The sequence below is a fragment of the Orbicella franksi genome, chromosome 12, assembly GCF_964199315.1.
Source record: "Orbicella franksi chromosome 12, jaOrbFran1.1, whole genome shotgun sequence".
NCBI classification, from domain to species: domain Eukaryota; kingdom Metazoa; phylum Cnidaria; class Anthozoa; order Scleractinia; family Merulinidae; genus Orbicella; species Orbicella franksi.
Genome location: NC_138156.1, coordinates 26152256 through 26165569, shown reverse-complemented (window position 1 = coordinate 26165569; position 13314 = coordinate 26152256). Strand labels below are relative to the sequence as shown.

Below are 13314 nucleotides of genomic sequence, written 5' to 3'. Positions count from 1 at the left end.
CAAGACTTACTTGTTGTCGTTAGTGACGTGAATTACATTCCCGCCTGACATGAGCTGATGAGTGACAACCTAAAACATAGGACAGAATTTACAGCACAGCATATTAATAACAAGACGACGAACAGTGTACCCAAGTCTTCGTCGCAGACAACTCAGTTAACTCTCGGCCATATGTCAGACCATATATCAGCGGCTAGAAATGAACCAGGGATTAGTACTACTCAGACTCCACATGGAGAAAGCGGGCTGCGGTGGGATGAGACTAAGTTGAGCTTAACTTCAAGAAAAAGAGTTCAATTCTAACCTTGCCAAGAACATCCTCATCGAAGGAAAACGTCAGTTCAAGATCTCTAATATCACCGTCGTAATGCTGAGAGAAAGAAAAAAGAAGAACAGCATTGTTTTAGTACTGAAACAAACCGCATAAAACAAAGGCAAAGACAAGGTCCCTATAATATTTAGTTTGGAAGGTTTATTCTTTCCAGTCTTCACATTTCATCGGAACATCATCGTCAAGTCTATAACCGCCGTCCTTTACAAAGACAAAATGTAACGTCGAGAAGTGACCAACCTTGATGAAGCACAAACTCTTGTAAAGTGACTGGTCTAAAGAAGGCAGCTCGTCTATTGAGCTGTACAGACTGCTGTGTTGACGACCAAGAACGTGATTTAGGAAAAACGGTGCAAAGGGCACTTCAACTACCATGCCCTGAAAATAATGAACAAAACAAGAAACATTGTGTTATGTAATATGTAATGAAACTTTCACTTTCCAGAAAGAAAGGGAAAATTGCAAGTTTTTACAAACACCTGATAAAAATCTCGTGCTGAGTTCTGTAACGTTAGAGCTCAGAATCTGAGATAAAATAACGTTTTATGTATGTACGTATGTAGAGCCTGCTTAAGACCAGCTTTATCACACGACATTTTTGAATTAATGTTAAAAAGTAGTTCGTTACAAGATTTGACTGTCCGGTCACTTTCACCGATTTTTCTCCAACGATTTTCCGCTTTTCTTGCGCCCTCAAAACAACTGAACCTTTCTAGACTGCATCTTCGATACAAGCCTCGGATGGAAGAAAAATGAATGTTTTCAGTGCAGTGATTTATATAAAAAAAATGATCTACACACCTCATACAATGCTTTGCCCAACACTTTCCCCAGGAACTCGAACAATTTCAAGTGGTTGTTGTGAATGCAGGAGGTGGATGATGGAAACAGTCGTTCTTCCTCCCCACTTGTCATCTGAAAATTAACGCAATCAAAATGTAAATTCTCCCTACTTATTCCCATACATTTCTTCTTTGGGTAGTTTGGAGAATTTGGCGGTACATCAAGACAATATCACCATCTGTGCCACAGAATAACATCACTGCTAACAGCTCCTTACCTTGAATAAGCCAAGCGATGGGTCAAAGCCTTTCTTGACGACCTCCTCTAAGAATTCTTTAAACACACCGTCCTGGTCAATACCGGCTTCAGACAGACCCTAAATCATTAGAAAGCATTTACTAATATTTACTGATTGAGAATGAGAGGCGGCGTGGCCTAGTGGTTAGGGCGCTGGATTTGTAATCCGGATATCCCGACTTCAAATCCTCCTCCCTGATGGATTTGTGTTTGGTGGTCCCAGATTCAACTCCTCCATGCTTTGTTAATAGCCAACTGGTCAGTCTCCTGCCAGTTTGGATTTTTAACAAGTTTCTCTTTAATTTACAACATTCGTTTGCTTATTTCAGTGTCCACAATTAGTACAGCAGTGCTAAACACTTGGACACTTAAATAAAGTGATTTGTTTATTTTTTTTGATGGACATCCACAAAACAATAACAAAACAATTGCACCGGCAAACTGAATGCAACGAGAAAAATATTACATACACGAAACCCTGGTCTCAAAATCACTTTTAACATAACATTTAACCGTAGTAAACGCTGATGAAAAAGAGCCATTCTAAATAAACATGGCACCAACCTGTTCATTAATGAACCTGACACGAATAAGTCCTTTGAAAGTGCGAGCTGGAAGTAACGATAACTGCTCATAACCATCCTGTTGATTATGAAGAAAAAGGCAATAATCGTTACCAATCTGAGTGGGCACCAACTGCTGAAAGCTGAATGTAAAATAATGAAAATAAAACAAAAGAAAGAAAGAGCAAGAAGTTATTAATAACAGTTCGTGGTATTCCCACATAATTTTGACAGAAATCCGCCAACAACATTTATTAAACTCTTGGCGCAGGACTAAGATGTAAGATGTAACGAAACGTCCTTCACCTCCAACAATCTTGTGCGTTGAACAGTAATTAGTGTTCCATGCGGAAGAAAGTCATCTGACGGACGTGTTATGCCAAGTTCTTCTTTATCTTTGGCGACCAGCTTCCTGAACAACTGAACTCTCTAACGAAACAAAAAAATGTACCGTAGAAAAGAAAATAGAAACTCGTCTTACAGAAAGGACCTATATTGATAGCAGTTTTCCTAGTGAGCAGCAAAAGCCGAGTGAGGGAAGAATGGCCGAGAGTGCATCTTCCCCTCAAGTCGATTTTACTCGCAGCTTCACAACTAGAACGAATTGGAGGCCCGACATAGCCAATGATGATCGCTCGGTTCGATGATGCCCGATTTCCGTATTTTTATTCCGAGGCTAAAACAGTTTTGAAACAAAACAGAATTGAAACTTAAACGTTGCCCGCAAGCAGAGCATTGTACACAGTTTCAAATGGTCCCACACTGACTAAGTTCAGTTGAACGTGGACGAAAATCTGCGAAATCAAAGAGGATTTTAAAGGGCGTTTGAGGAAGCGGAATAAAGGAACCATGCTCGAGGTCCTTAGCAACTTACCTCTCTGTGTGGTAACACATGCGGCACTTTCTGGATCACCATCAAGGCTCCTTTCTTTCGCTTGTCAAGCTCTGATACAACTGTACTAGTCTTAACACTCCTGCGGTGCAATGAAGGGTAAGACTTTAAAGCAGGAAGAATTACAACCACATACTGTGCAAACTCAGCAGCTTTACAAGAACTGCACCTTTGTTAGAAGCGAGAAACAACTTCGTGATCACAAATCCACCACCATCTACAGGATGTGCTGTCCTTGTATGCAGGGCAATCATGGAGTCATTGGAAACGTACCACGTGACAAGACCCGACGAGGGGTAGTGGGGGAGGGGAGTGTAATTGGTCGGTGACTTCGATATATTTGACCTACTTTGAAGTCTTTTATGATCTTTAATTACACGACATCTCACAAACATAGACTCAATATTGCGCGGGGTATGTTTTTACAATGGCAGGGGAGGTCTCGGGAAAAGAAAGGGGATTTCTTCCCAGGGTACTCAGCGCGAATTGACGTAGTCACGTATAACCCTGTAATAATTATAGTCTCCAACATTTCGTTCTAATTTGGCATTTCAAGGGACAGGTATTATTTATTTTATTTTTTACTTTTTTTTAAGATAGATAACTATCATTCACCTAACAAGCCAGTGATCTTGAGTGGTGAACGTCCGTCTGCAGTCTCTGTCGTACAGTATCATCAACAGTGTGTAAGCTGAGTTCAACATTTGTTCTCTGGTTTCTGAAATTACGCCATGCAAATATTACAGGGTTAGGAAAAAACAATCTTTTGACTATAGCAAGTAGTAGGAAGTGAAATGAATCTTCCCACGAGGAACTAACTTAGGAAAAATTGCAAATGTCAAGATTTGAAAGCAAGAACTAAGCAAGGTATTCTGCTGACAGAAGGGAAAAAAAGCTTATCAAGAAAAAACTCAATCTGGGATAAGAGTCCGTTCCGCCGGAATCGTGTGTCCGAGAATGAACTGAGCCTGCAATTTCCAAACACTTTTATCATAAGCCTCTGGCTCGGGGGACTGACAGACCACCTCCTGTGTAATTTGACATGAAATAAATTATCTTATCTTATCTTATCTTTTCGGAAAACTCTCGAAGTGCTCGTGCTCATTTTTGGTTGGTCGACAACAGTCGGGAAATCCTCGGGCCATTGTGTTCTTACCATCTACCATTTCATTCCACAGCATTTTGAAGACCAAGTTATTGAGGAAGGCAGAAATTCTGACCAGCTCGTCTAAGCGGAAGGGTTTTTGCTGTTCATACATCTCAGAGTCATCAACAATGCTACGGAAGAAATAAAAATGCTCCTTCATTTTCACGACCTGTCCGCTTCAATAGGTTATTCTCGAGTTAACTACCTTTAATCGACAGGGGTGAAACTCGAGTCATTCTCATCTGAAAGCTTTTCCACCTAGAGCTAATTTGAAACACAGATTTTGGGTCAAAGAAAATTATTGAATACCAATTCTTTTGGGAGACAGGATACTCGGCAAGGAAGAAATCTGATGTATCGGGTGCTTGTTAAGCTTAAGCCGGAGATTTGCACAGTCAGCCTACCAACCTACCACTTATCATTCACGTTATCAACAAAGACTGCACGCTTGTCCTCGAAGCGTACTGGAAGCTACAAAAACGTGTAAATGGAACGGGGCTCTGCCATTTTTTCTAAACTGAAAAGGAGGAGTGCCTCTGGAAGTACTCCTGAATTTGCGAAAAACAAATTTCCGGAAATCTCCCGTCCAAAGTTATTTCTTTTCGACACTCAAGTGAAAACTGCTCTATAGTTTAAAAGAAATAGCTGTGTTTCATAGACAGTTACTCACGGCATCAAGTGACTGCAGCAGTCACAGAAGAGTACAAGAGATGCTTGAAGTTCACAGCTGTTAAACAAGCCCGTCTTCTCCAGACTAGACAGTCGAGCATCCGGGCTGTCATCTGAACCAAACGACTCGAAAAACTTCCAAAGCCGTACAACGAATCCTTCTTGATAACTCAACCCTGCAGAGGGAGATTTAAGAGAAACAACCCATGATCTGCTATGTTGAATGACCTTGCCTATCTCTCACTACTTTTCTCCTATCCATTCTGTCTAACCTCGAAAAAGAATCTAAAGAATGCTCATAAAAGCTCAACCCCTAAATATTGGGGAGAATTTTGTCTTCTCCCCAGTCTTCTCTCACCATTTGCAGCTGCCACTAATGTATGTGGTATAAATACAGTCGAACGTCTCCACAACGGCTACCTTGGGGACAGAGGAAAGCGACCATTGTACAGAGGTCGCTGCTATGGGGTGGTAGGGGTGTAATATGTCACCTGTATTTTTTTCGCGGGTGCAATAATTCTACCTTTAAAAATGCTTATTTTAGCATGCTAATACATGACACAATCAACATACTGAACAGAAACAGAGACCAACGACACGCAGTACAGATCAATTTTCGTCACCGTCATTTTCGTCAATGAAAAATGGCATTTTGTGTGCACCGTTCGTCAGTCGTTGATTTATTAGCCGTTATGGGCAGGTTATTTTGGCATTTGGGACGCGCACGTGTGGCCATTGCCGTTGTGGAGAGGTGCCCATTGTAGAGAGCCTGAGGTTAAAATAAGAGTGAATGTATGGACCGCCTGCCGGGACAAAAAATACTGGCACTGAGTTGTAGAGAGATGGTCGTTGTAGTGATGGTCGTTGTGGAGAGGTGGCCGTTAGTGAACGTTCGACTGTATAAGATCAAGTGGAATCTCTTCAGGGGTGGCATGTAACGTTAAGAAGACACTTTTGTAAGTAGCATTTACAAACCTGTCAAAATATCCAGCTTGATCTGAGAGAATGTCGACAACACAGTTTGATACATGACGCAAGCCTTCAAAATGACGTCAGACTGTGAACTGGATAAACTGGACTGTCCGGATCTGGATCGACCTCTGCTTATACGAGACCACGGTTTCTTATTACCTGGAACAAGATAATCCAATAATTGCAATCCTCTTCAGTCTTCGCCATCATAAGCCATCCGAACTTGCCAACGGTTTTCTGACATTTGACAAGTATTGTTCCACAACATCAATTATTATTGGTGAGTTATTTTTTATCTAAGTTAGATTTAAACTTTCCAAAAATTACTGACTGTAAGACTTACAAAGTCATGTTGTGTTACTTGAACAAACCTTTATCATCCTTGTTCTTCAGTTCACTGTTTTCAGACTCGCTGATAATCAAGAGATCTTCAAACAAGAGATTCACTGCTCTCCGTCTCCACAATGACTGCAGCTGCTTTCTCACATGAGGAATGGAATTATTTAGCCTACCGACAAAAAAAAAAATCAATTTCTAGATTATAAAAAAAATATATGTGTGTGTGTACATTTATCTGTAAGCAAAGAATCTTGTCAGATCATTCTCATTAAGCTCTGGCCAAATGGACTCGCAAGTAGATGCAAGTTGAAAAATTGGGTCTACTTGGGACTCCTTTTGGCCAGGCCTTGCGGGCACTTGCGTTGACTTGCGCTCACTTTGGTCAAGATCAAATTTGCATGTAAGTGGACGCAAGTTTTTCACCATTTGGCACCCAACTTAAGTCAGCGCAAGTTGAGTGACATCCACTCGTTGTTAGAACAACCCAATAGTCAATGAAAACGTGATATGTAGCCTTGAAATGCTTTTTTGTGATTTGCATGTACCGGCAAGGAAACCTGCGAGTCCATTTGGCCACCCAATGCAAGTCTCTACGCAAGTTCAACTTGAGGCTACTCGCAACTACTTGTGAGTCAGCTAATGACCAGGGCTTTATGCTAGCAAGCCCATACATAAAACAGAGCTTATCATGTATGCAAATACATTGTGCTTTCTGCCAGTAAGATTATCTTTAAGTAAAGTTGAGGCCATCTACCCACAGACCACTCCCCAATCCCTAAGCTCACCATCCCATGCCCCCTGGATGGAAGTCTTCATTTGCAGCTAGATGTGGAATGACTCACCTTTCATCTGAGGGTTGTTTGAACCATCCTAATATAGGATGCCAGTTGGTAAGATTGGACTGCTTCTTAGCAATGTACGATTGGCAGTAACTGAGCAATTTTGTTACAACTTCCTAGAAAAAAAAAAACATTGGAGGATCTTAAAGGCTTGACATGACAATGATCATGGTAAATGACATTTATAGCCGAGATTCATTGTTCAATCAGAAAATAGTTTAACCACTCTGTTACTAAGGAACTTTGCATTTAAAAATTATGCATCTTGAAGATGGGATAATTCCTGAGCAGGAAAAGGTATTTGCTTGCTTGGAAAGACAATTTAGTACTTACCACAAAATCTGATAACTTCTCTTTGAAAACCTAAGAGAGAAATTGACCATAAAATGAACACTAAAACATTTTGCCATACAGCGTGCATGTCTCTGCTTACAGTTCTGATTGGCTCATGGTGTTATTGATAATCGCCATGATTGGTCAGGTGATTCTACTGTAGTTTGGTTTTCATTTTTGATGATAGTAATTTATTAGAGGTAAGTAGGTAGGTAGAGTCTGCAATGAACCAAGTGGCCCGTAAAGCTGTGGCTTATCCCAGTTTCTGAAGCACTAAATGACTAGCAGTATTATCACTCCACCCTGGATGCCATGGAATATTAGTCCATTGCAGGGCTAGCCCCAACAAAAAATTCACTGCTACCCATTTTGAAATTACATGCCTGGATGGAGGGATGTACTGTGAGGGTTAAGAGTCCAGGAACACGATGTGCACACAATGACCCCAGCCAGGGCTTGAACCCAGATTACTCAATCTGGAGTCCAGTGTGCTGACAATAATTAGGACCATGCCTCCACCATACAACCATAGTTGTTAGAGAACTGCTTGAATTATGAACTTGTTTCATTTGGAATTTCAAAATGTTTTCAACTTATCATTATCTTTAAAATACACCACACTCACCTCTTCATCTAGTTGAGAGAGTTCTAACAAATTGGCTGTGAACAAAGAAACATGATTTTTAATGTATTGATCAGCGTATATTGGGAAGTGGACTCACACTGTTCGTAACACTGTTGATGTTGGTGTACACTGCCAAGCATGACAAGACACCATAGGCTGCTTTGACTGCTCAAGGTGCAGTGAAAGAGCAATAACTATCTAGACCTCAATAATTATTATCCAGACATTTTGGCAATTATCAACACTATTCCAATCATACTATAAATTTTTTACACCCCAGATAATGTCAGACCAACACACTTGCAAACAAGTTTTCTGATCCTTTTCAAGAGTGTTGTTGATTCTTAAGTCGCATACCAATGGCTATTGATGACACTTGGTCATATGCTTAACAGTCCATTATTACATGACTTGTGTTTGTAGCTTATATTACGCACGTTCTGATTGGCTAATACTAGCCAGGGCATCATTCTCCTGTGTAATGCTCATATTAAACCAATTATGGGCCTGTAAAAACCAAGCAAAAAGCCATTTTGATATGATAAACTACTTATTAACCTCAAACATTTGGTTTTTATGGGAAAATCTCAAACCTCAGCCTTGCCATACTGACCTCGCTATTGCCAGGTCAATATGGTAAGGTCTCAGTTTGAGATTCCTTTAAAGACCTCTCTGTCAGTTAATAAGTAGTTAACTAAACAAATGGTGAACTGAACTGCCAATAAATCAAATTTTCTCAAGCACTATCACATGAGCTAGTGAGTTCTACACCATCCCAATAAACTCACCTAAAAGACAAAGTGTATAGCTACATTCTAAGGAGTTCAGAACAATTCTACTGCTCTGGTCTTGCTGGAGAAATGATAAAACTTTTTCATAGATGCCATGGCTTTTCAGGGGTTTTAAACCCTGCAGAGGAAAGCAAAGAAAATAAGAGACATGTGACATGTCCTTCATTTAGAATATTACCTTTAGTACTGTAGGCCCCCGATGTGGGCAAAGAGCTACAGTATGAACGGCCTTGTAATAAATCTATATGGTCAAATCTTCAGACTCTTTAAAGATGACCGTCAAGAATATAATTCATACCTTCCATTCATTATCTGGGTCTAGAAAAACATGTTGAAATGTAATTTCATACTTTAAAACTCTATATTTATCAATCCTAGTTGAATGTCTTCAAAAATGCTCTGAAATTATTCATGAAAACCTTTGGCTGTCTCTGCTTTCTAGAAAATGTTTAGGGAAAGGTAACAAGACTTACATCAGGTGCAACCGAGGAAAGATGCAGGATAAGACCAGGAACAGAGAGAATGTTGAGTATAAATAAGCTGCTGAGATTATCGGAAAAGTTGCTGAGAATCAGGGGCCTGAAAGAAATTTGATATGAACAGGACAAGTAAAAATGAAATGTAGACAATAACAACAATGATAATGATAGCAATAACAGTATAACTGATTAGCAATAACAGTAATGATAACAATAACAATAGTGTCGTCACTCCCCCCTGGATGGGATGTTAGTCCAACATAGGCTAATTCTAGCCTTTTTCCAGGTAAGAATTTCCTATCAAGCAAACAACACTCATTTTAATAACACTTTAAACTGTTGAATGTTCAAAATTATTTAAGAGTTATATGATAGGCAACGATTTTACCTCAGAGCCAAAGTGATAACAGCCATGAACGTAGCTGACTTGAGGGAAGGTTCACTACGGGCCAGCCCAGCCATCAGTAAATCCTTCAAACAAGACAAGACAACCTCTACTCATTCAGTTGGCAAAAAGGTTTGTCTTTGAAGATATTGTGCTTAGCAAAAATCCTCAACGATATATTAATCTTTTCAAGACATGCATTTACTGTCGATATGCTTATAAATGAATACCCTAAGTGATGGATAGAATCCTTTAGTGTTCAAATGTCCCAGAACATTAGCACAAAGTTGTTGTAAGCTTGGACGCAATGCCTCTCCTAGAAAAGCAGATCAAGTAATTAAACATTGAAATAATTATTATTTGATAATATAAAAAAAGTCTTTACTTTGAGGGAGTAAAAGTGATCCACAAAAGTATTGAATCAAATCATAGATATATCAATTTCCAATTGAAAATTTATATAGATCTACCTTTTATTTTAACACAAAAGGAAAAACTGCTGTGCACAGGTATTTTAGAACTGCACTGGGAGACCAGAGAGGACAGGGAGAGGAGGTCAACCCAGAAGACCACGGAGAAGAACAAAGGAAAAAAAAGAATGCTGCAGCAGCGGTTGGGCAAATTGACCAGCTGCAATGATGATTTTGCCCCTCCGGTTTGACTATCGAGCTGTTAGTTTTGCCTGCCTTTGAAAACCAGTTACCCTTCTGCTGAAAATGTTAGTGAAACCCCTGATACTGGATGGAAAACTCGGAGCGACTCTCACTATTAACATACCAAATATCTATGTACACAGATTACCCGCATACGTACCCTCCAGTCATTACTTGCTTTAGAATTAGCGTGTTACATTCTTACCTCCTTTCATGCTGAAAATTTTCCAGTTTCCACAATCAGTGAAAATAATGAGCTGCAAATTGGGATGAGATAACAACAGGGAACATTAAATTTTTGAGGAAACGAATACAATATGCAAATGTCTGCAGGCCTGTCATGAGTTAATTAAAAAGCTAAATAAATACTACCAGCACTGCAGAAGTCAAGTTTTGAAGATAACCTACCATGTTTAAATAAATACTGATCTTTTTTGCCTCTGTGGAAACAGTGGGCTGCAAAAAAATAACTATGCAGTTACAATCAGTAGGTCTGGAATGTTCTATATTTACTTTCTAGAAATTTTACACATTGAAAATAATTCAGTCACCTTGAGTTTCCGAAGAAGTTTACAGCAAATTAGTAACAAATGTTTCAGCTGCTGGAGCCAAAGAAGAAGAAGATCTTGTGACAGCACAACTGACACATACCATAGCTGAATCAAAACAAAACAAACAGTCAAGTGAAAGAAATAATTATTTTAATATCTTATTATATATTTCAGAGCCACTGACAACTGAAAATATGGAACCTGCATGCAGTTCACCAATACTGACTTCGTTCGGTCATGTTCGTGCAAGGCAAGGTCAAGAAATTTGTCCCACTGCTGTAGATTTGTGGAAGAACAATTCAGCACAAGACAAGGTTTTGCCGCATCCAAATGGGTAAATACTATAAGTCAGTACTGTATATAGTGAAGGGATGATAATCAGACTTGAAAATTATGATAATCCTGAACTGTAAGGTAAAGTCTGCATACGAGCCAAGTGGCCCATCAGGCCGGAGCTTATCCCGGTTTCTGTAGCATGAAGCGACTAGGAGTATTTCTACTCCCCCCTGGATGGGATGCTAGTCCATCGCAGGGTTACCCCCAGCATTAAGTTCGCCGGTACCCATTTATACACCTGGGTGGAGAGAGGCACTGTGAGAGTAAAGTGTCTTGCCCAAGAACACAACACAATGTCCCCGGCCAGGGCTCAAACCCGGAACGCTCGATCCAGAGACGAGCGCACTAACCATGAGGCCACCGCGCCTCCCAATCCTGAATTGTAAGTACTATTAATTGACTAGCTATTCACAATGGATAATTAATATCTGAGAGATACTATCAGAGATAAATTAAATCCACTAATTAATATCACACAGTTATTTTATTGCAGACCTTGGGTTCATTTTGTGCCTCCATGCTGCTGAGTATAGATCTAGAGAGAGACTCAAACCTCTGCAGACATAAAATTAAAAAAAAGCACAGTGGTTTTGACAGCCAATCTTGTATTACACACATCCAAATATTCATTAACAAAAGGAATTCAAATATGGATAATGTTTATGAAGAAATTTAGCCTATCATGGTTGTCATACCTTCTCATCATGATTCAACTGAAAAATGAAAAGAAATTTTCTCACGAGATGAAATACTTCAATTGCTGTAGCAAAAACAAAACGCAAAAAAAGAAGAAATCAGTCAAACAAAGGCAGATAAGATTGTCATGTGTTAAATGTGTATCACTTTATAATAATCTTACAGACAGACCTGGAGGTTTCTTAGTCCCACTTTGTTCAATAAACTGGTCAAATTCATCCCTGCATGGAAAAGGAAGTTATTAAAATAATATTAGAAATCTACCAATATGGAAAAATAGCTCTTCAAAAATTTCAATTGATTTTATTTTGTATGGAGTAAACTAGATCATCTCATTCAGTGAAATTCATCGTGCAAGACAGTCTGTGACATTTATAAGTGTAGTTTCTGGCCAAGAACTATCACTGACTAAAACAGTCTTTCATTGTATGGATCAATTGGGTACTAAAGGTATCCGCAGTTGAGTGTTGATCGATACCCTTGATTAACCCTCATGCAACACTCAATTGACATCTCAATCGAGATGTTGATGGAGAGTTGATCGAGGGTATTGATCAACACTCAACTGCGGATATCTTTAGTACATGTGACCCCATCTGATTACTTATCAATACACTCCTCCACAAAATTTAAGGCCACCATCTCTGACCACATTTATTTGTTACAATTTTGCACCATTTTATTTGAGTTTTCCCTATTTATATCTGTTTTAAAATTTTATCTATTTAATCTTGCACTCATGTCACTGGGTGATTTTGAAAGTATCCATTGTAAATGTAAGCCTCAAAGTGGATGTAAACTTGGTTTTGTTTATAAGTTACTCGACTAATGTTCTGAGTGTTCATTTGCACCATTCATTTCCAACTTTATTATAAGTACCCCTTGCTTTTGGCTAATGCCTCTTTGTAAAGAAATGCATTCCCATCATTGAAGAGAGGATTAATGAAATGTTCGAATTCTACATATTGCCAGCTGTTTATTTGAATACTCTTTCCAAGAACATTTTAAAATATTTGGGGTACTGCATTGTTTACAGGAATGCAATTCAACTCACTATACCTTATTTCAGCTCTTAGTCTTGCAATACACAGGAACCTTCTCACCCATGCCTATACAAAACAAACCATCTAAGTTTATATATCGTTTATAATTAAATTAAACTAAAAATCCCCCCCAAAAAAGCAAGCTTGAGTTGAGTTGAAAACGAAACTCTTGCACTTGAACATTAAAGAGGTACTTACAATAGCAAATTTCTTTAATTAAATACGTAATCAAACAATTCTCCAAAGAGTTACAACATAAATCATGACTTAACCCGCAATCAGCTGAAGACAAATCTCAAAATCGTAGTTTGTTTATTCCCATCAGAAAAATATATTAGATGGTCAAACTTCATCATCACCTGAATACAAATCGCAGCTCTTTCTCGCTCCTTTTCTTCAGCTCGCTGCTGACGGGCGGCCTGCACTTTTCCCACAAACTCTGCATTTTTTCTCTTATCATTACTACCAAACATTATTATTGAAAAACTGAGTTAATTTGTTTCAATCTACGGGCCGTCATGTTTACTCCGCCATTTTTCTCTGATGTATTGATAGGAGAACACTACATGACTCTTACACAACACTAAACC

General features: G+C 39.1%; 1 protein-coding gene across 2 annotated transcripts in view; it reads right to left on the bottom strand.

Annotated features, from left to right (window-relative positions):
- LOC145464198 (ubiquitin-protein ligase E3B-like) overlaps window positions 1-13289 on the bottom strand; it is a 16257-nt gene extending 2968 nt beyond the window's left edge. The window contains exons 1-28 of one of the 2 annotated variants that reach the window (XM_081448008.1): window positions 13084-13289; window positions 12741-12790; window positions 11853-11902; window positions 11681-11745; window positions 11481-11540; window positions 10650-10754; window positions 10507-10554; window positions 10304-10355; window positions 9676-9761; window positions 9449-9531; window positions 9055-9160; window positions 8579-8699; window positions 7791-7825; window positions 7166-7195; window positions 6836-6948; window positions 6026-6162; window positions 5658-5813; window positions 4684-4858; window positions 4023-4144; window positions 3482-3584; window positions 2849-2948; window positions 2281-2403; window positions 1976-2053; window positions 1392-1490; window positions 1133-1246; window positions 572-709; window positions 305-370; window positions 11-69 (exon numbers count right to left, since the gene is read on the bottom strand). In XM_081448008.1, the coding sequence (XP_081304134.1) occupies window positions 11-69; window positions 305-370; window positions 572-709; window positions 1133-1246; window positions 1392-1490; window positions 1976-2053; window positions 2281-2403; window positions 2849-2948; window positions 3482-3584; window positions 4023-4144; window positions 4684-4858; window positions 5658-5813; window positions 6026-6162; window positions 6836-6948; window positions 7166-7195; window positions 7791-7825; window positions 8579-8699; window positions 9055-9160; window positions 9449-9531; window positions 9676-9761; window positions 10304-10355; window positions 10507-10554; window positions 10650-10754; window positions 11481-11540; window positions 11681-11745; window positions 11853-11902; window positions 12741-12790; window positions 13084-13197 (2588 nt within the window). In that variant the 5' untranslated portion in view covers window positions 13198-13289. The remainder of the gene's footprint in view (window positions 1-10; window positions 70-304; window positions 371-571; window positions 710-1132; window positions 1247-1391; window positions 1491-1975; window positions 2054-2280; window positions 2404-2848; window positions 2949-3481; window positions 3585-4022; window positions 4145-4683; window positions 4859-5657; window positions 5814-6025; window positions 6163-6835; window positions 6949-7165; window positions 7196-7790; window positions 7826-8578; window positions 8700-9054; window positions 9161-9448; window positions 9532-9675; window positions 9762-10303; window positions 10356-10506; window positions 10555-10649; window positions 10755-11480; window positions 11541-11680; window positions 11746-11852; window positions 11903-12740; window positions 12791-13083) is intronic. The other variant, XM_081448009.1, reaches the window with a different exon arrangement.
- Between the last annotated feature and the right edge of the window lie 25 nt (window positions 13290-13314).